Source organism: Aphis gossypii, chromosome 3 (genome assembly GCF_020184175.1).
Source record: "Aphis gossypii isolate Hap1 chromosome 3, ASM2018417v2, whole genome shotgun sequence".
NCBI classification, from domain to species: domain Eukaryota; kingdom Metazoa; phylum Arthropoda; class Insecta; order Hemiptera; family Aphididae; genus Aphis; species Aphis gossypii.
Genome location: NC_065532.1, coordinates 33,364,582 through 33,390,274, shown reverse-complemented (window position 1 = coordinate 33,390,274; position 25,693 = coordinate 33,364,582). Strand labels below are relative to the sequence as shown.

General features: G+C 27.2%; 2 protein-coding genes across 2 annotated transcripts in view; one reads left to right on the top strand and one right to left on the bottom strand.

The window, feature by feature from the left end:
- Positions 1–17,746, top strand: part of LOC114118990 (zwei Ig domain protein zig-8-like) — a 221,587-nt gene extending 203,841 nt beyond the window's left edge. Inside the window, exons 7-9 of the mRNA XM_050202814.1 lie at positions 10,108–10,235; positions 10,373–10,541; positions 14,478–17,746. Of these exons, the coding sequence (XP_050058771.1) occupies positions 10,108–10,235; positions 10,373–10,541; positions 14,478–14,590 (410 nt within the window). The 3' untranslated portion in view covers positions 14,591–17,746. The remainder of the gene's footprint in view (positions 1–10,107; positions 10,236–10,372; positions 10,542–14,477) is intronic.
- A 3,010-nt stretch (positions 17,747–20,756) lies between these two features.
- On the bottom strand, positions 20,757–25,197 carry LOC114119000 (thioredoxin-2-like). The gene is made up of 4 exons (XM_050203466.1): positions 24,983–25,197; positions 22,324–22,428; positions 20,992–21,117; positions 20,757–20,922 (listed from the first exon to the last, which is right to left on the bottom strand). The coding sequence occupies exons 1-4, from the start codon at positions 25,175–25,177 to the stop codon at positions 20,860–20,862; spliced, it is 489 nt and encodes a 162-aa protein (XP_050059423.1). The 5' UTR covers positions 25,178–25,197; the 3' UTR covers positions 20,757–20,859.
- Positions 25,198–25,693: the final 496 nt, after the last annotated feature.

The following is a 25,693-nucleotide window of genomic DNA, read 5'->3' as shown; positions in this document are numbered from 1 at the left end:
AACTCGACGAATAGATAATTAACCTTATTAAATTTTATAATGCACAATGCCGTAATACAATAACGTCTAATATCAGTAGTTAAGTAGTAAAATTGTTACTATAGCTGTAATGTAAGATAATGGAAGTAGATGTAAGGAATAATAATTGTATCGTAGAATAAATATTATGGATACTAATATATTAATGTTATTCTGTGGTTGTACCAACTAAATTTGATATCAATAAACCAACATAATAAAAATAATAATATATTACTATTCAACAAGGGTTGGTATAGATACTGTACAGAACCCAAACAATAACAATAACAATAATAGCTTAATAATAATAAGACTACAGTTTTAAAACACTTTTCATAACATTTTGAAACCTACAATCTTACAATAAGTATTCTATTAGATTCTAATTTTTAGGTATACTCGACAAAAGTACTTGCTGAGTGAAAAACACTAATTGAAAAAACGATTTAACATTTACTTCTTCATTTGTAAACGCGAATAATTTCTATAATCAAATCACAATAATATAATTTGTAAAAATATTTTTATCATATTAGTTTTTTCTTAGTTGGTAGTGACTGAGTACATTTAATTATTATTATAGGTTTTTACGATTATTTTGAAACATCTAAAAATATAAATATATTTTTGATTAAATATTACAAGCTATCCTCAAAAACAAAATAAATAACTGTTTTTTTTAATTCTTTTGCGCATCATTTTGAACTGAAAGTAATTTATATTCCTGTATTCAGAACTGTTGATTTATCATATTTATTTATATTATAAAAAATAATTGTAATTTATAACAACAAACCACTTATACATCATTTTAGTTAAAATAGAAAAACACCCACTTCATTATTTATTGGCAATTTAATATTTTCAAGTGGAAAATATGTGTATAATAAACGTAAATATTTGACCCTAACCTAAACCAAAATTACACATAAAATATAAAAAAAACATTATATACATTTAATACACAGATATTTTAGATTTTCAATGGAACGACACACACATCATTGTAAAAATTAATTTTATTTTCATTCGTATTATGTCATAATTTTTAGAGCTGGAAAAATGTTTTAATTCTCAACTTTGAACGTTAGGTGAGTAAATCACTCTACATAGTGTGTATGATGAAATACGCCACATTATAACGTATTTTATACGAACGCGATGATAATATTACCTATGTACATATACAAAATGGTTATCATCTCATTAAAAACGCATACTGTTATTAAATTAATGTATTTTGAAAAACTTTTTTTCTGCCGGAATTTTAGTTCATTACAGCCTATTTTTTAAGTTTTAACTTTGTAAATATCAGCATATTTAAATAACATTATTGGTTTTATATTCCAAAAATAAATATTGTTCTGATGTTTTTAACTGTACAAGGACGAAACAGTGAGTGGGTGCAGAAGGAAATTCCAAAAAAAAGTTTGTACACTAACTATATACCGTTTAACTAAACTTAAAATACTAAACTAATGAACTGCTAGTGTTCAAATCAATTTTTATTCATAAGTCTTCGATAAAATATTCTACTTTGGAGAAAATTAAATTCAAAACTTATATTGTGGTATTTAAAGAAAAAATAACTTTGTTTTGGTTCGACACTAGTGCTATTGCGATTTCAGGCCCAAAATTGTTATTCAGAACAGGAACACGTTTTTGTACATTTCTTATTGGTGCCGACGCGTCGGCCTTTTACGAATTATCTCGACGACGGTTCGGGCGAATGGCGCGTATTGTACCTTCACAGCTATAGGATTCCAGGAATTAGGATAATCACTGAGACTTGACGTCCGAAAATGGCATTTTTATGCGACTTTGATACAAGTAAATTGTCGAAATAGCGACGTCATTCGCACTGTACAGGTATGCAATATGTGTATACGGTCGCAGTTCGCATAATATTATATACAAAACGACGCAGTATATTGCTCTATAAAATTAAGCTTAGGTATAAATATACGACGCGTATATATATGCATACAACTCATATTATTATGTGACTTCCTGATACGAATTTTCCCGTTTGTATATTATATGTACTACAACGCTCCTTTACATTCGGCTTGCGTCCGCATCAGTGATTCGACTTATTCGTATTGGAAATAATTCAATCGTCTAAAGAAACGAAACGCGTGATGTATGTCCGCGCGCATAGCGTACATACCTATATTATCATACGCTGCATATACCCTAATATAATACGTTACAGCAATCTTATTTCGGAAACGCGCGTATAATAGTAAACGCTATAGGTACACGCACGTGTTATTAAATTTTCTGTCTGTATTTACGTTTACCGTAGGAGTATAATATCATATAGTCTACGTACAAATATCTCTGTTGTTTGCAAATTGTCAAATTATATTTTATAGACATGAATATCGTTTGAAATTACGGAGGTAAGAAGAACAAGGCTCGGTCTGACGTACCGTCGTAATATAGTGTATTTTTTAGGTACCTAGTGCTATAGTTTTGAATAAGTTTTGAATATAAGTATATCTAACCATACCTATATGTGTTGGCAAAATAACTAAACGATAATCATAATAATTATTAGTTCATGATGTGTGTCTTATATCAGACACCGGATATGATTGTAACATTATCCATGTACGACTTAATATTCTGATTATATCAAAACTTTCAGAAGTGTTTAAACAAAAGTGGATTTAAAAAAAATTGTAATCTGTACAAAGATAATTGTAGTAACGTTTGTGACAAATGAGTACGTAACAAAATATACTATATTTTTTTAACTTAAAATTATGCACTTTAATCATTTTATTCACAAAATAAAATAATATATCTATAAGTGTAGAAAAAACTCTTGAAATTAGCTATTTTATAAGGTTAAACTATTATATATCGATAATCCGATAATCTATTTTAAAATGGCCAACTAATGTTTACACGCAAACCTTTTTTTTATGTTTATTAAAAAAAAATAATCAAATTTCGTTTTTTTAATAAATACAATATATTATAATATAATTAATTTTTTTTTTGTAAATAAATTTAAATAATAAATTCAATCATAGTGTTTGATGAAAATAGGATATACGATACATAAATATTATATACCTAATACTTATCAATTGATATTTTTGAGTTGATCATCTCTAAGAAAGTATTTAAAACCAAAATCCAATAGATAAAAATTACTTCATTACTTCTTTAATGTATAATTATTAGGAAACTTGATTTATTTATCAGTAAACGAGTTCTGTGCATATATATTTTTAAAGCATAAAGATTCATCGCTTTTGAATTAAAAATGACAATGCGTCCACCATAAGCCCTGCATGTGTATGTGGCTTATCCTACGTGCAAAGTATATCCGGATGTTTTCTCTTTTTTAATCCAAAGCGACACGTTCAGAGATATGAATTAATTACTTTTTTTGTATGTATAAACCTTCCATTTTTATGATACAATATACTAAAAAAAAAAATGTTTATTAAATAAATTAAAGCCACTTCCATATAATAATTTTAACTTTTAACTTAGCAATATTATTATAACCTATATACACAAAAATCGTATATTTACTTAACATAATAATTATTAAAATAAAATTCATAGTTTTAGTATTATATTTCTATAAGAGAATAAATGAATAATTTTGACCGCTGTTTTAAATCTACAGATTCAAAACATTATAAATATTATAATACCGAAAAACTGAAATCAAAATAATTATAATTCTTCTTCTTTTGACATTTAATACTCTCTCAGAGTTTTTGCAGCCATTAGAGTGTCACATCATTTCTCTCGGCCCACAATTATACCAACCAATTTTTATACTTTCATTCTATCAAGGTATTAATTTACAACATCCAACTATGTTTCCCTGTGCCAACCTCTAGGTATTTTTTTCCATGTATTCATGAGTTCATAACTGATGTTTGATTCCAGACTTTCCCAACCATTGAATCATCTGCCTTCTTACAAAGTCAATGAATAAATGTAGTTAAGATTTATTTTTCAACTAAACCAATCGTACTGTATGAATTAATAAACAAGTGTAATAGAATAAAATACAAGATTTTAATTTGGAAGAACGAAGGCCGGAAACTGTAAACGGTGTGGTAAGGGTAGTTGATTTTAAGGGTATAATTGTGTTTATTGTAAGGGCTCTAGATATTTTATAATGCAATTTTAAACTATAGTATTATAGACTTTGGTTGTATTTGAGTATGTCTAAGTATTTGAAATCGTTGTGAACGTTATGTAGTTTTTTCTTTATTTTTACTGCGTGTAACTTATATGTATACAATATATTATATTGTGTTATTTAACACACTACCTTGGTAGTTGTAATTACTTCTGCCCTCGGCGTGATATTAAGCTGATTGCAGAGATATGTCTTGATGCAATTGTACTCAGAGTTCGTTACTTCTACGATATTATTTGTATCCTAATTCAATTTATATAACATGTATTGTTATGCATTCACGTTCATTGTTGTCATAAAATTAAGGTAATTCGAACACCGCTTAAAATATGTGTTTGTATTTTATGTATATTTTATTAACGATGAGTGCGGATCTGATAGTAATTTTAATGCAATATTAGTTTAATATCTCTATAATAGTATAATGACCCAAGCTAGGACTTAATCTTTATCGTGATCGACAACTTGATGGGTTATTCAATTTTACGTCCTGACAATTTGTTTGAGACTTTTGTGACACCAGCAGCAATTGTCAACTAAGTAAATATATATATTCGAACATTACTATTTAGCTGTATATTATAGTCTCGAAGGCTTTAAATAACTTAATAAACGTAAGTAATAAGTATACAATAAATACTATAGTAATTGGATGGGTTCTATCTTGGCTAGCTAATTAAAATTTTAAATAAACTACAACAATCTATGTGATAAATAATTAATGTAATATTTAAATCATATTATGCTAGTAAATACTTATATTTTAAGCCTTAAAAATAAGTATGGATAGTTTTTTATTCGCCGATATTTTCGTAAATTGCCTGTAAGTTTATAACATGTATCGTGTGTAACGTAGTTTTTGCTAGATAGAGAAACTATGGTATTATATTGTAGGAAAACGGTTCGTTTGTATTTCCACGGAATGTAGATTGTAGATTATACTAATTATTCTACATCCCACATGATCACAATGAGATTAGGTAACATATTATACATATGTTTATTTATTTATTTAAACATAGTCTGTAAACACTTTATACCATTATAATAGACATAATTGTTCAACATATATTTTAAGAAATTATGGTACATAAATATTTCGTTCGTTGATATTTTTTATACCTCAGAACAATTACACCAACGCCATCACAAATAGATTTTTTTTATTTTCGTTAATTCATTTTTTTTTTTTTTAATATATTTATATTTTAATCAATTTCACTTCAATGGTTCTCGGCGAAAATTATTAACACCACAATTCACAGTAAACAAATATAGTAAATTTTCAAAAGGGCAATATACTATTCATTTTTATTGATTAAAATTGTTCTATTCTTTAAGGACCTTTTATTTTACACTCGTCTTTCCAATCCTGAACTTCAATACTCCAATTTAATACAAAACCAATTACATAATATATGTACAGTTTCGTATCTTAAGTTTTGCCAATTTTGTATTTTATTATTAATACGTTTTAAGCTCATCAACAATAAAATATTATAATTGGAGTGTATATCGTGACCGAAACGAAATGACATCAATTTTCGACTACAACAGAACATTTTATAATATTACATTATTATTATCATGCGCATCACACACGAACAGACAACCCCACTTTAGATGATAGAAATGTAAACTACCGCATTACATTTTAATTGAGTATTTACTAGTTCAACCGATAGGATTCTGAAATGCGCAGAAACAAAATATTCAAGCAGATGTTTCCATTGGGTCACTTATTTAAGATCTAACTTCAACGACCGCGATAGTCATTGATGTGGTCGTAGATATCACAATATAAACTATTAATTTCGATTGACGAATTTAATGTAAGTATTATATTAATTATCAAATTCGATACTCGACAATCAAGTTTTATATAGTGTATTGTTTACAAAAAAAATGGCTTTCCTTCACAAAAAAAAAAAAAATAAATAAATATCATTTACATCAGATTTTGTGAACAAAAATAAAGTTAACATTTCATTATTTTTATTAATAATTATAAATTATAAATTAAATTATTCAGAATAAAACGGAAAAAATAAAAACGAAACACTAAAATAAAATATATAAACATATAAGCGTATTTGTATGTTTTTAAATTAAAAATACAATTTTATTGATTTCAGTTCATTATAGAAAGAAAATGTTTACTACAACAAATAATACTTTACATCTTAACGTAGAAAATGCTGTTTTACCTTACAAAATTCATCAGAGCTGTATATTTAATACCAAATTATAAAATCAACTTTGCTTGGGATATGCAAGGGATTTCACGGACGGTGTATGGACTTTATTCTGATTATGGAGTTTCCCCTATTTGATATTACATGAAACATACAAACACAACGGGTTATTGTGATTTAAATATATATTTTGCATTTAGATCACGCATAAATAATCTCGAATAAAATACATTAATTACTATAAAATTCAAAAGCTATAAATCGTGAACAAGTTTCTAACATCAATAAATTGAAATATTTGAAGAATATTAAAAATATTTAAAAAAAAAAAAAAACAAAACTAAATGGAATTTTTTGTAGTATTAATATTGCTATAAGTTACACACTAATTTGAAAATTATAAATAAGAAATAATTTTTTTTGATATATTTAATTTATTTTTACATACTTTACATTTCATGAAGTTAATGTACATATACCTATCAATACGAATTTTATTGATATTATTATTTATTAACTATTTATTTTATAGGAATTCTTTTTAGGGTTTTTAACATTATTTATTTTGTATAGGTGGTAATAAAATTAATTTTTAGATAATTCTATAACGCTCAAACTTTGTCCGTAATACGCCTAAATATGAAATGTATGCCACGAGCAACAGCGAATTTATAAAACCCCCGAAATACTTTTGACGCATTTATACATATATATATATAATAATATTAAATATGTATTATAATCTATTATGTATACATTTAAATGTTATTATTATTATTAAAACTTCGCAGCAATCATTCAACAAAAGTTTTGTGACGTTGACATGATGCCTTCGGCCTTTTTTATTGTGTTGGTGGACAATTGTGAAAAAAATGTCCAATACATTTTGAATTGCTTTATGCATAAAATAAATTAAATTTAAATTTAGTTTTATTTCGCATATCTTGGTATACATCTTAAAAACAAAAAATATACCGCCTAGTATTCTTACTCTTTTCCATTCGAATCAAACTGTATAGTCACTGTAATAGAACAACTTGGACAGTTTTTCTTCTTTTTTTAATTAATCAAAATGGCACCAGACATTTTACTCTCTGCGACTATTACAAAAAAAAAACTGTAACTAGAAATTGGTTCATGCTATCGTAAAATAAAATGTCTTATCTTTTATTTTGTCTAATTAGATTTGAAATCAATCGGTCAAGTAATTATTGATGTTTAGTCTGCGTTTAAACGTGCAATGATTTTTATTGCATTTCAACATTGTCACTTTCCATCTATTCGGTATAATAATATGTATATGCAAAACTATACATAAATATTAAATCCCGTGCACGAGGTAAAAAATATTAAAAAATAAAAATGGGAAAATATAATACAAATATGTATAAAAAATGATATCGTATTCTATCCGAGCATTACATTCGCATGGTGACAATTACTACGGTGAAAAAATATATTGGGTCCTACGAGGATGTAGAGACACTATTCTAGATCGAGTGTGACAGTTTTTTAATAGAAAATACTGGTGACACCGACACGTGTATGAGTGTTACACTTTTTATTTTCATACTATTACACTGTTGGTATTGTTTTATATTAATATTTTTTTTCTAATTACATTTCATTACTTATTATAATTACATAATGTTCAAATTAAACCTCCCAGAGTGTTCTTGTTTGATGGGAATTTACTGTCAAACAAATAATTATTATATTGTTGACTATGTAGATAATATGGCACTTTTTTTTTTATTTTAATTATGAATGATAATGAACGCAAATCAAATTAGTTAGAAATCCAATTAAAATGTACACAATATACCACATTAACTTAAATCGTAATCAATCAATAGAACTGTTAAATCAAATGTATACAAAACAATGTAATAATAAATTATAATCCTAAATTACATTGAAATAAAATCCTTTCTAAAAATTACACCATCGTTATCCACAAAATACGCATTCATTGACATTTGATTTAATTTTCTACTGTAAGTTTTGTGTTTTTATGTAAATAAAATATTACTCCAGTTGTTTTTATTGATCACATATTTTTTGTCTTGAGGTTTATAAAAAAAATAATCGCAGTATATATGTATACTGTATATATAATAATGTATAAAATCTTACTATATAACTACTATACTTATTGAAAATCTTTTTAAATATAAAATATTATTTCACCATATTCATTGAAAATCCATATTATTATTAAAAAAAAAAGAAAAATTGAACGTTAATGTTTAGTATTAAAGTTGTAAAATATTATGAATTATTTATACGCACTCTAGTTTTTGTTTAAAAAAAAAGAAATTTAATATTCAGAATTAGTAATTATTTGTATTTGCCTACACTAGTCGATTTTTTTTTTTTTTTTTTTGTAATCGATAAAATACACATAATAATAGCACTTTTTTGTATATTCAAATCAAATGAACTTTAATCAACATGTATAACAATATAGTAGTATAGTGTATATTTTTAGTCACCTGTAAGTAGTATGTATAGAATAACGGTTTTAATTTAATACATTATAAATATGGAATCAATAATATAGTTATTTGTTATCATTGTTTCTATGAAACATAAATAGGTATAATTATTATTAGAACCTAAACAATTGGGTGAGTTCACACGAAATTGTTTCATTTGAAAAATACACCATTATTACATAATAATCAATAGCATAGTTATAATACATAATTATAAATAAACACATAAATGTCATAAACAAATTACAAAATAAACTGTCCACATAAAGCAATTAATATCAGTATAATAAAGAGATATACCTAATGTCGATAAATTAAGTATATACGTAAATTATGTAAGTAGGTTTTTTTTAAAAAAAATCGTATAGTTTGAGCAACGAATAAATCAAAACATTAGTATAACACTATTTGTGTTATACTGTACAGTAATAAAATATCGAATTATATAATTGACAAATAAAAACGGTTTCTATTTATTTTAATTTCAAAGAGTTATCAAACGTTATAGACATAATATAATTTACTATATAATTACATTCTGTTGCACTGACATAAACGTTTAAATTATAGTTTGATGCACAACACAATTCCAATATTAGATAATAAACTTACCCACGACAGCAGTGTAGCTAATTTGCCTATCCAAGACGCCGCGTTACCATATTTGTTTTATTAACAATATTATATTATAATAATATAATATTACAGCATGATGTTTTTAGTACACCGGTCGTGGGATAATCTTTAGGAACGTTGAAATCACGTTTTATAGCTGATATATTTCTTAGTTTTGCGGTAAGTTAAATACTTAATTTCCGAAATGAAATAACGATCGCTTGTATATAACACACATTTTAGAAAATACTCTTGGTTAATGTACCTACGTATTATATTTTATAGCTGTTAAGTCGTTTTCTCGTACTTATTATACAATGTGTTAACAACTTATATAAACTTAATTAATAACTTTTAACTATTCCATGCATATTATCACAAGCTATTCTGTCGTATTTATCATTATCCGATTACGCATAAACTGCGCGTTGCTCAAATAAATACGACGACAATTATTCGAACGGTACTAATACGTATTCATAATCGAATCTATACCCAATTATAAAATAAACCACTATAGTTTGCTAGGAGGACTAAATAATATAATATGTACGTCTAGTTTGCGAAATAGTTTTAAAAACGTTTATTTTCATTTCAGAACCGACTACCGAAATACTGGGAGGTCCAGAGCTGTTCATTGATCAGGGTAGCACGATAAACCTCACCTGTTTGGTGCAGTTCGCACCGGAACCTCCGCCGACCGTCGGCTGGACGCACGAAAAACAAGTGAGTGGAACAATTTACGTTCTATTTTCGACAACGTTGACTAAGAAGAATGGTCCTTTTCGGATTTGGTTTTCGAAATGATACGTTTTGCTACATGTTTTTTTTTTTTTTTATGAATGTGTGCGTGCGGTTCACAGCCCATAAATTTCGATTCTCCACGAGGCGGAATAAGCCTGGTAACGGAAAAAGGGTCAACCACCAGCAGCAGATTATTAATTCAAAAGGCGTCGTCTTCAGATACTGGCTACTACTCTTGCGATCCGTCAAATGCAAATTCGGCCACCATCAGGGTTCATATATTAAACGGTTGGTTGCCTTAAATTATACTTGAAAATACATAGACGGTGGACTATTTTGTTCACATTATGCCCCGTTATTATATATCCTATTTGGGTCATAATTTTTTTTTCGCCCGCAAAAATTAGACAATTGAAAAATTATGAAGACTATTAAAATAAATGAAGGTACGTTTCTAAAAATAAAAAAAAAACCTTAGGTTAGTAAAAAAACATAAACCATACACAACGTCGAAGGGACGGTAGAAATTTTTAAATTAGGTTATAATTCATAATATAGAAAAGAACATTTCAGAGCTAAACGAGGTGTGCGTGTGATGAGTGTATATTATATAGGCGTGTGCGTGTTTACTTTGGCGGATAAACTATACCCGTATAGACCTTTTCATTTTCTTACCGATAAATTCAAATACGCGAACATTAAATTTTAAAAATAATAATAAATTAATAATTAACCTTATTTAATAAATAACTTTTTTTGAAATGTCAAATTTATTTTTATTTTTTTTTTATTTATTATATTTAAAAATTATTCAAAATATTACACGTTATAGATATAGTTCATATAAATTTATGATATTCATAATTTTAAACAAAAATATATTTAATAAGTAAAAATCCCCCGCGCAGTAGGTCACTATAATGGACATGTTGAATTTTAATTTAAATTCAATAATAAATCATCATTTACGATAGAAAAAATGATTCTAAGCGGAGACAGACTGTCAGCCATTTCTTCTATAGATATTTTATAACAAATTTATAATGCTATAAATATATTAAATTATTTTTCAATTAGTAATACGATAAGTTGAACTAGTTTTTGATCAAAAAAAAAAAAAAAAATGCATATTATGATGTATTATAATAATTATTTTATTACTCAATTATGTCATATATTATTCCTGGCATTTATTATGCAACTTATAAATCAATACCGGCTCACCGTTTGAATGGTATGAATAGGTTCGTGGTATAAATTAACAGCTTAAAAATAATCAAATTATTAATAAAATTTAATTTTGTACAGTCAGTAATATATATATTTATATATATTTTAAAAGCTTCAATTTCCCGTGAATAATATTTTTTTAATTAACACATAATTCACTCATGAGTGAATTCTTTCTCACGCAACACCAATTATGTTCCATTCTTATACATTTTGTGCTCTAAAAAAATAACTCGAGTCTTAATTTTTTGATTAATTATCAATTTCGTTGAATTTCGAACATGAAATTTCTATAAAAAAAAATTATAAACATGAATTTTTAATATTTTCAAGGAAAATAGCATTATATTGACAATTCTAAGTTGAAAAAATACAAAGTTGAAAAAATTTTCATCTAAAAAATGGTTTGCATAATATTTTCTCAATTTCGTAAAATATTAAAATTTTTAAAATAATCGGGAATAAAAAAAAATAAAAAAAACAATTATTTGTAAAAATGTATTGCAAAATTGTTTTATTTAAAACAAAACATTTAAATCCCACTAAAAGCCGATGACATAATATTATATCGCCTAATCTGTCGTTTTCCTTAAAAAACGTGTTCGCGACGCCTGCTGTATTGTATTGCCGTGTAAGTCGTCTAAAGTTTAGTTATTAATTATCCTTAGTATTCGACGTTATAATATATTTTTTATACAGTTTATGGATTCGATTAGAACCGAATATATTATCTTTTCGTGAAGATTTAAATAACCGCATCTAGACAACTGTACTGTTGTAGAATATACTTAAACCGCCGCCGGTCCAAATGAGTGTTATACACACGATGGTAATAAATAGTAACGATGCCGCCGCCGCCGTTTTGGCGGTTTAGCAACAACAACAACAATATGACGACGATGCGTCGACCCTCGTCCTCGCCGATGATGATTATTATTATTATTAATATATAGGCACGTGACACGCAATATAATAATAATAATATTATATATATATACGAATTATAGCCGCGGCGATGCGCCTCGACGATAACAATAATCTCGCGCAGAGTTCAATCCCATTGTTGATGTGTACGCAATTAATCACAATTGGTTACTGGATAATAATATATAACACCTATAATATACAGTATATTATAGGTTCCTGTGTTATTATCATAATAGAGCACACGCCGAAGAAGAATGGTTCGCGTTCTGAGCTGCCGCCGTGGGTCGCATGATATATTGTGTACGGCAAATACGCGCCGCCGTCGCTATTGTTCCCTGCAGCGGTATCGGTTATTACAATAATAATAATATTCTTAACGTATAATATAATATAATATAATATATAAAATAACGCGAGTCGAACCGCTAAATAACGTGACTTCCGCGGTCATCCGGATCTCGGATCGTCCAGCCGATCCGATCGCGATAATCGTAAGTCGCCGCGCGTATAGATAGGATAGGTAGGTACTACAATAATATATATGCAAATAATAATATAATAACGCAATACAATGCGGTCGGCAATAATAAGGAAAGGAATATCTGATCCGAAACGTCTCGACTTCACCGAGCTTAGGCACATTATTAGATAATTAAAACTATTATTGGAAACGATACATCAACTGCGATACATGTAAATTATTAACGCCGTTACTATACATACGATTTGAATAAATCATTGGGCGAAACCGCGAACTACAGCGTGCGGTCGTTGATAAGTGCGATTCAAAATAGTTCTAAATCCTAACTACGGTTAGTAGGGTTAGTAGTCGAGAAACCGCGATGCAATCAGTGTCCCCTCAAATGTATTGCAAATAAAAACTATACATTTAGAAAGTATGATAATATAAAACATATTAATCTATCTATCTATACGTTTGGAGGAAAGAAAATTCTTAGCGAGGAAAAGATGTTACGAGGGGCCTAATTAAACAAATTATTTTCTTCCTGTTTAAAGTATAATAATATTATGTAGACTGATTAGTGATTTAGAGAGACACGATACTCACAAGCTCACTGTATGTACGATGGAGGAGAGATGAGCTTACAAATTGTATCCTCTGGGCGTCAAATTTCTCAACACGAATGATGGTTCTACAATAATATTATAAAATAATTTTGTACAAAAAAAAAAACAACTATGCGAAACCGAGAAAAAAACAAAAGAGAGAAAGTAGGTAACCACTCCGTGGGTGTCGAGTGTACCACGTCATTGAGTAAGTCACTGTAATGCGTATACCGTGTTAAATTTTAACTCAATGATAATCATTACACACGAATGAAGATATGAACGGAGACAATCTGTCAACTTATATTGCTAAGTGCAATACAGTAAGGTGAATTAAATTTGTACAGACATTACATTTGAAAATATAATTATATGTATAAATTATAATAATATAAAAGTCTCTAGTCTCCGTGAATAATATTTTTCAACTACAAAAAACTAACTAATATCATTATTTTTCGTTTGAAATCTATAAATATCTAGATTTAATGAAATTTAAGATAAAATTCTCTATATATTAGATTTTTCGGTTTCTATATCATTTGCTCATGAGAAACCTTGTATTACATTTTAAAGCCATATAAATATATAAAAAAAAAAATTGAACGTTTTCAACTACCAAATAATTTGCAAGTATTATTGATTTTAAACGATTTCTTCAAAATTCTAACTTTAAACGCTCGTAAAAATATATTATAAAACGTATTTTCGATATTTTTTTAATTACGCGGTTCATCGAAAACTCGTCGAGAACACTCTATAACGTTTTAAGGCGTTTAAAGAGAAAAACGTACTCTCGTATATTTTTTATACCGTATAGATAACTGTACGAATATACTATATAAAACGTATAAGAGTAGTACACGAGTAGTTAATAAAAATAATAATATAGTTTCGTGTTGATCAATAGAAAAAGTAGAGATAACTCCCGGAAAACCCAAAATCAAATATCCATATGAATGTTTAAATAAATCGTTTTAATAATATTATGGTTTCCAGGTGAACATCCGGCCGCGATGCACCACGGCCAGGGCAGCATTCCGCTGTGCCCGCCGATCATCAGCGCCATGATCGTACCGTTTTTGCTCATCTTTACTGCCAGAGACCTATAGTACCGACAACGTACCCGAACTATTTAATATTAACATATTATTATATTATATTTAAGTGTAATAATAATAATAATACACATTAAAATACGATATAGGGGGAAAAATGTTTCTGATTTAAATGTAAAATGCCTATCATATATGATATAATAATATAATATTGTGTAGATATATTCTCTGTGTATAGAGTATACTCATGGAGCAATGCGCTCAAAAACGTCGACGATGCAACGGACCGTTTTGACGTGAGATCTTATGTTTTATCTTTTGGGTCGGTTTTCGTTGCATCGTCGCGTGTCCGTCTTGTAAACGGCGTGCTAGCGCGACACACGAGCGCGTATTTAAATGTAATATTACCTATTATCATAATAATATTGCCACGTCCGTCGATGATAGTTTTTTTTTTGCGTTACCCTAAAGTGACATCGTTATAATATATTGAACATACCCACCTAAATGTGTATAACGATAATATAAAATAATATATTACTTAATATTATTATACATTACCGTCGTTTATTGTCGAACCGTGCGCGACCGTTCAACGCGATAGGTACGGTTAGGTGCCCTCTGCCTACGTATACCTACGATATATTTGTGTGTCACCAACGCCGTCAAAATTTCTTCATCATAGTTCATTTATAAAATCATTCAAAATAGATTTTACAACACCGTTTTAATGACTTTAAATGTCTACGGTGCACCTATAGTGCTTAATTATTGCGAACACATCCGAACCCATTATAACGCAATAATACAATTATTGACTTCGTAATATGAATTCCCACGTATTCCGACATGGCAGACGTTTCACTGTGAATCGTATTTAATCGCTGTAAAGCAAGCAATTGTTCAAAAATTAATTTTTTACACTTCAAAAACGATAAATAATATAAAATATTTCTTTAAAGTTCTTACGGTTTTGATTGTAAAACGACTATGGTATTATAAAGCTACCTACTATATAATATATACCTATTATATATATTAATATTAGTACTTCATCAATTCGATCTCATGTAATAAACTCAACGATACTTTTGTATTGAAAATAAAACTAATTATTGTTTTGTTTGGAGATACCTATCATAAAATTGTTACAATTACCTAGTAATTATTTTCTTTGCATTCTTTCAAGTCAAAATATTATATGTTGGGTGTTTTTATAGGAAAAAATTCGTAAAGACATAATATATGAATATAATATAAATTATAAATACACGAGCTTGACACTCGCAGGCCATATCTTGAATACTTAGTGCATAATAATATAATACATAATTTTTTAATAATATAAAAAGTTTAAAGTTTAAAAATATAAAGACAATGCCTAATTTAAACACACCAGAACTTAACGTTCAGCATAAATCATATACTTTTTCAATAATAATTATTATTCGAATAAATATTTTACGCAACAGGTATATGTTACAATATTTAAAACCGTTTGTTCAAAATCGTATAATAAAAAAAAATAATCTAAAACAATTTGTTTGTTAAGACCTATGATAAATAGGTTATATTATAGATAAGAGATAACCAAACAACTCAAATAATGTGGAAAAATAATAATAAAAAAAGTTCTTACCACTCATTTATTGTGTAAGACTTAAAAACTAAAACCTGTTAGAATAGTATAAGACACTTACTTATAAGTATTTATAAAAACGTAAAATTATAGGTCTATAATATGATAATGAGTATAACGATTAAACATTAAAAGATGTCTGATGCCTATAAGTAAATCAGTGGCCTAAAATCTATGTTGTTGTTTAGTTTTAGTTTACACATATTTCCTCCAATTTCTACACTAGATTATCAGAATATCGTCAATGTGGTATGAATATTTTTTTTTCAAAGTTTCCCTAAAATTAGAATCTTAACTATACCAATTTACATATCACAGAAATATAATTAGATTATAATATAATACGCTGTATAAAAAAAAAAACTATATTAATTATGATTCGCCAGTTTAGTCCTGTAATTTTTTACAAAGTATTAAAAACAAAAACTTTAAAACTGTAAAAGATTTTAACCTTTCATGCAATAAACCTAAATAATTTGATTTAAAACCACTTCAACAGCTATCAGTCTATGCATTACGATACCATTTTATTTTTTCACCGCGATTCATGTAAAAGTAATTACATTTTATGACTCGGACAACAAAGTTTTTATTTTTTGAATATCTAAAAACCATTTTTTTTTTCAAGGTATGTAAACATGTATGTACATATTTACATATTTTGTTATGTACATTATAATATACATCAATATAATGTATAGACATACTGTTTTTATTGTCGTCGAGCGTTATTGTTATAAGATCTTTTTTTTTGTTTTTTAAACTTATATATAATGTTGTTAAATTAAATTAGAATGAAATACGCAAACAAACACTCACAACACACAGGGTTGTCACGCCAAGAGAATAAAACCGATCATTATTTAATTTATTTGTATAAAAAAAAAATAGTTATACGTATGATTGACACAAACTTACAATTTATAAAATATACCTAGTTGTTGTTTTTTTTTTTATTTTTATTATTATTATTATTATTAGATAATTAAAAGTATAAATTATATACTTACAATATGTATAAAATAAAGTTATTAGCATAAAGTAAATAATATTATATAGCATAGATATTTTTTTCTAAATACGTCTGAATCTAATATTTAGATCATGATTAATAATGTTATAAATTATATTACATACCTAGTTACCAGATATATTATTATTATACAACGGTATTTTGAGATAAAATCCAACTTTTACTTCACCATAATCTATATTGTCAACTTTTCACGTCCAGTTTTCTTATAATATGTATAAATATAATATATAAATATCATCTTTGATAAGTCTGAATTGTATTTGAAAGAAACGTTTAATTCCCCAGTGACAGCCTATACGAAGAAAACTTTAACACTGTGTTTCATTATTAAAAGAAAAAAAAAGTAATAAGTTACCTATAAAATATTAAAATGTATAAAATAAAAAAATTTAAGATTTGTTTTTGTTTTAAGAAAACTAACAAGTTTATGTTTAGTATTTATTTTGTACTTACTTGTTTATAATATTAGGTTTATATAATTACATGTATGTATATAATTTAAAATTATTGTACAGTAAATCTTATCTTCGTTTTATTGAATCAATATTTGTTGTACCCGATTTAAAAATATTTATCAATAAACATATTTACTCAATAGTCATTATTGTTAAATCATATTTTTAATCTTAAGTAAATATAATATGTAAAAATGAATTACTATTAGGTAATAGGTATAATCCATCTATGCAAAATAGTTAAGTCGTTAATATGTAATAAGATGACTACACTATAAATGAACATTCAGTATGAAACCATCATAAGTTATTATAAAAATTACGTTTTTCAGAACTTGTTACCTACTGAAAATCGTACGATGAATGTAAGCTAAACGAACAACACATTATACAATTAAGTTCTCATGAATAGGTTGGTACTTCCTTAATCTCTGCGTATGTCTTCGGTTTATTCAAAAATAATTTTACTCTGTATTATTTACACATTATTAATCCATTTTAAAATACCTAACTATGAATTTATTTCAATTTCAGTTTTTTGAAAAAGTTAATAAATTTTTATAGGTCTAGAGACCAAATAATTTTTATATATAATTTATAGGCACTTAAGCTATCACGTTACTTTATTTTATTTCCCTGCGATCACCGCTCCCAATTATATGGAGACAGCAATGCTTGTCTTACACCTCCTCTAAATCATCATCATCCACCACTTATCTATATGAGATATCTATATAGGTACTCAAACCAATATTTTTTATGTCATTCTCTATATTCTACTCTGTTTATCCATCTCTGAAGAAAATAAAGAATTTCTTCTTCTCTTTCCTATAACGTTAACTTTTGTCATAGCTACTCCCTCTGCATACGAAACTATCTGTTATAAAGCTCTTCATTTAGTCTAATGATGATTTTTAAACATAATCAATAACTACTTATATTAATTTTAAAAATAAATAATTATTTAGAAGTCGATGCCGTGGGATAGTTTGTAAAAGTATAGAAATTAAAATTAAAAAATAATTTGATTTTGATAAAATATGTTGGTCTAACTTCAAAATATGTGTATAGAAAAAAAATTGTACCTACGTATTTTTAATATTTTATGGGGCCTTATATTAAATTTACAAGAATTTTGACTCAGTGAACAGTTTTTTAACATAAAAAAAAATGAAAATTTCTCATACCTACCTATAATTAACTCAAAAAAAACATCATATTGATGGTTTTGTCGTATAATGAAAATGATAATATAAAAATTTGATGAATAATTCAAGTTAGATTAGGTTTTATAGTAAGTTATTTTTTTTTTACATATATAGAATCAAGTATCAAAATGTATTTGAGGAGAAATAATTATTTTACGAATGAACATCGAATGTCGACAATGTCATATATACGTTTGAGCTTAAAATTCTCATAAAAAATTAATTTGGAGGATTTCCAGTAGAATTTTTTTTTCAAACATGAGTTGAACAACTAATTAAGAACATTGTATTAAATAATTAAACCACTAATTAAAAAAAACACTCATTTTTGCAATTTTCATGAATTTTTGATATATTTTATAAAATAAATTAACAACTTAATAAGAGGAGTAACATATTAAATTTTCAAACATTTCTACCTGCAAATATTTTTTATTGAATATTTCTAAAAGAAAAAAACTAAAAAAAATGTTTTGTGCCAATAACAACTAACAAGGCAATAAATAGCTCAAAATATTTTAAAACTTATCGTAAATATAAAAAACCATAGTATTAACACTTGGTATTTTATACCATAATTGTATTTAATATGAGCCTATATTTACAACTTTATAAATATCTATTTGGCTATGTTATATTGTTTTATTAGAGGCTAATAAAAAAATCAAGTACAAACGATTATTCATTTTAGAGTTAACTACATAAAAAAAAAAAAGCATAATCGATTGTCATAAACTGATTTACATAATTCGGGTTTTCCTTAATTTTTTGTTTGTTTTTCTCTACTATAAAAATAAGCACTGGGAATTTTAAAATTTAACCTCTTTAAAATACATACTATAAATCCAATTTAATATCCAAGACATTATTTTGTGAAAAAATAATATACTTACACAAAATTAAAAATATAAACATGTATAAATATTATATTGTATATATCATATTAATATAATAGGGGTAATAATTAAATAATATCACATTTGAACCCAGACAAAAATCGATCAAAGACTTATGTTCACCACAATTATTTATCAATTTCATTGAATTGTTATTAAATTACCTAGAGAAAAGAACATGCTGTATCTTCCCATGTACAATTTTTTTAAATTTCTCAATTATGGATGAATAATTTTGAGCCAGAAATATGCAGTTAAAAACAATAACAATAATTATTTATATATTATCATATTCTAATACCGCACCTAAAAAAGAATTTAAGTTATACATTCATCTCTTTGCGTACTATTATAATCTAAAATTATACAAAATGTAACATTTGGAACGTTATGTGGTATCACATTTTTATGCAATCACAGAACGAAATAGTTTCATTATTTTAGTGGTATGACCTCAATCAATTGCAATCTTATCAATTTAACCTCGTTGCATACTACGTAGTTGAAGAGAGAATGTGACAGTCAGTTAAATGAAATGACTCATCATTGATGTTTTTAAGAGAGCAGAACACTTTTATAAAAATAAAGAATGAAAGAAATTTTCATCACATAATAAACAAATAATATAGTAAATTATACTAACATAAAATGTTTATACCTGAATAGCTTGAAATATCTATTGGTGTGACTTATTATATATTATGTACTGACTCGATAGTATTCAAAATACTCAAAAAAACCAATAAAAACTTTAATTTAGTTGGTAGCAATTTCAATGTGCATTTTATTTTATTTCTAAGTAAGTACGTAACGTGTAAGTATACATTTCAGTTTAAATTGCATAGCTTGGTTATAATATTATATAATAAATTATAACATATGAATATTGTATAGTATTTAAAAAAAAATATATATATATATATTTATATATTAATACTTTTTTTGTAGGTAATAATTTTAACCAAGATATTAACCAAATACAATAGTGAATGACAGTATAAAATTTATTTTTGTTTCATTGTAATAAAAACTTCATTGAATATATGCAGGTCCATTAAGACACTATGGTTGAAGCCAATTTTGATATTATTATTTGAATTTCAATAAATTTTCCTTTAATTTATCTTTGTTAGCACCAGAAAACCGAACAACCTAAAAATCAAATATTTATAGTTAAATAAAATAAATTCAAATATTTAAATTGTATTAATTGTATTTTACCTCGGTTTTTGATTTTAGGAAGACGAATGTTGGCATAGATTGGATGTTATACTCAATAGCGGCTTCTTCGCATTCATCAACATCAACTTTCAACATGACTACGTCAGGGTACTCGTTGGCCAGTTCCTAAAAAAAATTTATAAACATTATTAATTTTCAAATCTAATTTAATTTTTAATTAGACAAAAAATATATTATAAGTATTAAGTAATCAGACCTTATTAATCAAGCACATAGCTTTGTAATTTCAAAAAAAGAGAAACTAGTTCATTCATAATTGTGTCATGGTCTTCAGACGCTTTAGTCAATCTTTTTCATACATATTATAAAAAATAATTTTAATTATATTCAATGTGCTACATGTAAACTAAATTTATATATAAAACTGTTAAAAAGTTTGAGTTATGAAAGATGATTACTTCATACTTAGGTATGTAAAGTAAATAAATGTATATGACATTTATATTCTTAAATTTAAACATTTAACGTAAATAATCAAAGAACATTCATTATTTCAAAAACTATAAACATTTAAAGTATTTTAATTTAATTTTATTATCATTGGTTCATAAATTTCTATTTTTTAATAACAAAATACATTTTTAATTCCCTATTATAAAGTATAAATTGTTTTAGAATACTTGAATACATAAAAATTAGATTTTAGATGAAAATTGTACAAGTTATAACTTATAACTTAGAAGCATTTTAAGTTCAAATTAGTGTAGAGGAGTGGCACAGAGATAACCCACAAAATGAAATCCACTCATCTCTACTTAAATAATTTTAACTGCCTAATAAATAACTAGCCAAAAACTTGGGTTTTTAATCATCAAAATACCCTGAATAAATGTGTTTATGTTTTTGAAACTAGAAAAATATCACTACTAAAAAAAAAAAAATTATTTTTCCCTTGAAATTCAATAGATAGGTACAGTAGAACCCTTCTTGTCCTCTAACTCTGACCTTAGTATTATCAATATAAATACTTAAAAAATACTTTTGGATTTTTCAATTTAAAATATGTTACTAGATATATTTATAAAATTAATTGCCAGTTTACTATTATTTCTGTATATTCTGATAATCTAATATTGTATGCATTCTGACTACACCCCCAGTCATAAAGATGACAAGTTAGATGGGTTCTACTGTAATTCCTTTCTTTTAACTAGTCATAAACAATTTTTTTTTTGAATATATACTATACATTTTAAATAAAAACTAGTTAAAAATATGTAATATATATCATTTTCATGTATGTATATATAATTAAAATGTCATTATATTAATAATATTATTATTAAAAAGAAACAAAAATTTAATAATTACTTCAATGAATGGAGCCATCAACTTGCATGGACCACACCATTTGGCAAAAAAGTCGATGATGACTAATTTTTCTTTGGCATCAGTTAATTTAGTTGCCAAATCGGCCTGAAAAATACAAAATATACATAAATATTAAAAATATTTTAGAGAGTATTATTAATTTAAACATTATTGACTATTGTAATGTACCTATTAATTACCTACATATTTAAAAGCTTTTTAATGATTTTAATATAATTATTAATCAATAAAACAAGATAATAATGATCTAAAGGGAACTATTAATTTTTTTTCATATCAACTGAATAATATACCCAGTTATTCAAGTAATTATCATAGTGTATATTTTAAATATAATAGAATTATTCAAAGTATTATTAATTACAATTTTTTAAACAAATTCAAATATGACATATACATCAAACAAGGTTAACAGAAGGATAATTATTAACATACACTTATACAATACATAGAAAATTACATTGACACTAGTAACTGCTATTTTTTTTTCTAACAATTAAATTATGTAATCTTATCAATAAACTTATGTGTAATGCTGAAGTATTAGATTATGTTGCTATGAATAAAATCACTTGAACATTGTTTTGAAATATAAATAAATATTGTTAAAAATTTAAAAATTTAACACTTACAAATATTTATTGATAAATAGGTATATGCAAAGCTTTTCTCAATTATCTACATACAAATTTAAAAATTACATTTCAATATACAATAATACCTAATTATTTAGTGTAGGGACATCAAAATATATCAAGCAGTTTATGTGATTTGTGAAAACTGAAGCAATGTGTTTAGAAAAAGTTGAATATTGTACCCACATTATTTCACTTTTTCTAGGGAAATCAATTTAATTAATATTCAAGTGCAATAGGTGATGATAATTATTATCATATAATATATTAAGATACTGTAATAATCACAACATTTATATCAATGGAAACATTATCCAGACATTATTAGGAAATGGAAATGAAAAAGGCAACTAAAAGATAATGATTAAAAACATCAAGTTATGTATGGCCTTGGTAATATTTAATTTATTAATATTAATACTAGGTAATATTATAAAATATTTAACTATACAATTATTTTGGTGTTTATTAATTTAATTATCTAGAAATGGTGAGTAAAGACATTGATTATATATATATATATTTGATCAATGGTTAAGATATAATTTAAATTTTAAAATTTAATTATCCCAAATTAAAATAACTCATAACAGTCATATTTTAAATTATAATAAAAACATAATTGGTTTTACCAAACAAAATCAATTATTTTAAGATTTACCTAAAACAAATTCATTAAAATAATTAAAAATACGTCGGTTTGAACAGGACACTTAAAAATAATTTGGAAATTAAATCATGATTGATTAGATAAGTTAGCCTACCTATTTGATTAAATAAATTCAACTGTATTGGTATAGAGTTAACACAATAATTGTTAGGTACTCGTATAGTTTAAAAATATTACGTATTAGGTTAATTTTTTGCATAACTAATAGTGATTTTGTTCAATTTAAATACAGTGTATCTAGCGCGAATTCGACAGCGGTTTGGGCCATATTTACGATTTGATCGTATTAACGCTCTGTAAGAATTAATTAAAAATTCACTAGTCCCGTACGACAGCACAATAGTAAAGTACACAATACGTCAAATCGAGGTAAAAAAGTAGGTTTTTCAAAGCAATTAGAGGCGTCTCGTCGTGTGTACACCGAACGAACTCGACATAATATTATTATTTTACTACACAGTTGTACACACCACAGCTAGGTATATAGGTTTACCGCGTTTTACGTCATCGAGACGACCTTTCAACTTTCTAGGAATCTACACCTATACGGGTCGCATACTGATTAAGTAATTGGAAAATTATAATTTTTGATTTAACCATCAATGGTAGCGCCATTATAACTGACGTTCGATACTACTGCTGCGAGTTCGCCGGGCAAGACGGAGAATTCGTTTTAAATTACTAGCGCCGACACAACATTATTATTCTTGCGATCCAACGGCAACCGACGAGTTTATCAATTTATTATCCTACAGTCATCCCACACACACACACACACACACACACCGGGAAACCATAGATAAGAACGTGTCCGTTCAATTGACGCGCACACACACACACACACAAAAACGGCCATGACCACATAAAAAGGAGATAGGACTGTCGACTGTGTGTGTGTGTGTGTGTGTAGTGTGTGTACGCACACGAGCGCGTTCGCACGAATATCTCCAAATTAAAAACTTCAATTACCCACTGTTGGCGGTCGAGGACAAATTAAATAAAGCCCTTCACCTCGCCCAGTGAGGTCCTGGCGGCGGACTCGAATTTATGAGGCGGTCGTCTCGTCGTCGCAGCATCAACACGCACATAATAATAATATCAAATCGTAATGGCAACGCGATAATAAAAAATAAAAACGAGACGAAGACGACGACCTCGAAACGCGAAAACCCATTCCGCAGAGCGATTTACGATAGCCGCGAACGACGATCGTCGAGACGAACGATATTATTGTGTTGTTAGACGGGCACAACGTGTCTCCAAAAAAAAAAATAAAATAAAATAACAATCGAAACGTTCGTTCCGACGAAAATAGACTGAAAAAGATACTCACGGCGTCGGTGATGAGTTGAACCATTGTGGTCGATTTGATCGATTCTCGGCGGTTGGGTATCTCGACGTTTAGCGGCGGCGGCGGCGGCTGGTACACCCGCGGGTTAGCGTACTTGGGTTTGTGGACGGCGGCGTGTGCGCGGACAGTGCGGCAGCGGACGACACGTCTGACGAAGTGTTGCAGCGATCGGCGCATTTTCGAGCCGCGGCACGGCGTCGGTCGATTCGAACGGTTCGTCGACGCGCGATGGTAGCGTTGGCGTAGGCGGGCGGGGTGCGCGCGGAACAATGGCGACCGCCGTTCGGCAGTGCAGCCACGACGTCCGTTTTATTTGCATTTCGTTTAATACGACTTTCGTGGTATGCACAATCTATTCGTCCACAAGTCGTACCTATTGACTTTATAATAACTCAAGAGTCAAGATTATAGATCGCACCGTTTCCGCTTTAAAATACCGATTTATAATTTGTCGTAATGGTGATACTTGGCAAATCCAATTTTCAACCGCTTATGTAGTCATGCATAACCGACATTACCTATTCGTCAACAACTCGAAAACAATCTCGTCGCTTTTTTTTTTTGTATGTGACTTTGTTAACTTATTGTTATAAAATGTAACAAGTGAAAGTATGAAATAGGTACCTACCTACTTACCAGAAATCTTTTGGAAGTATTAAGTGTTTTTAATACAATGTATTTTGTTGATAAAGT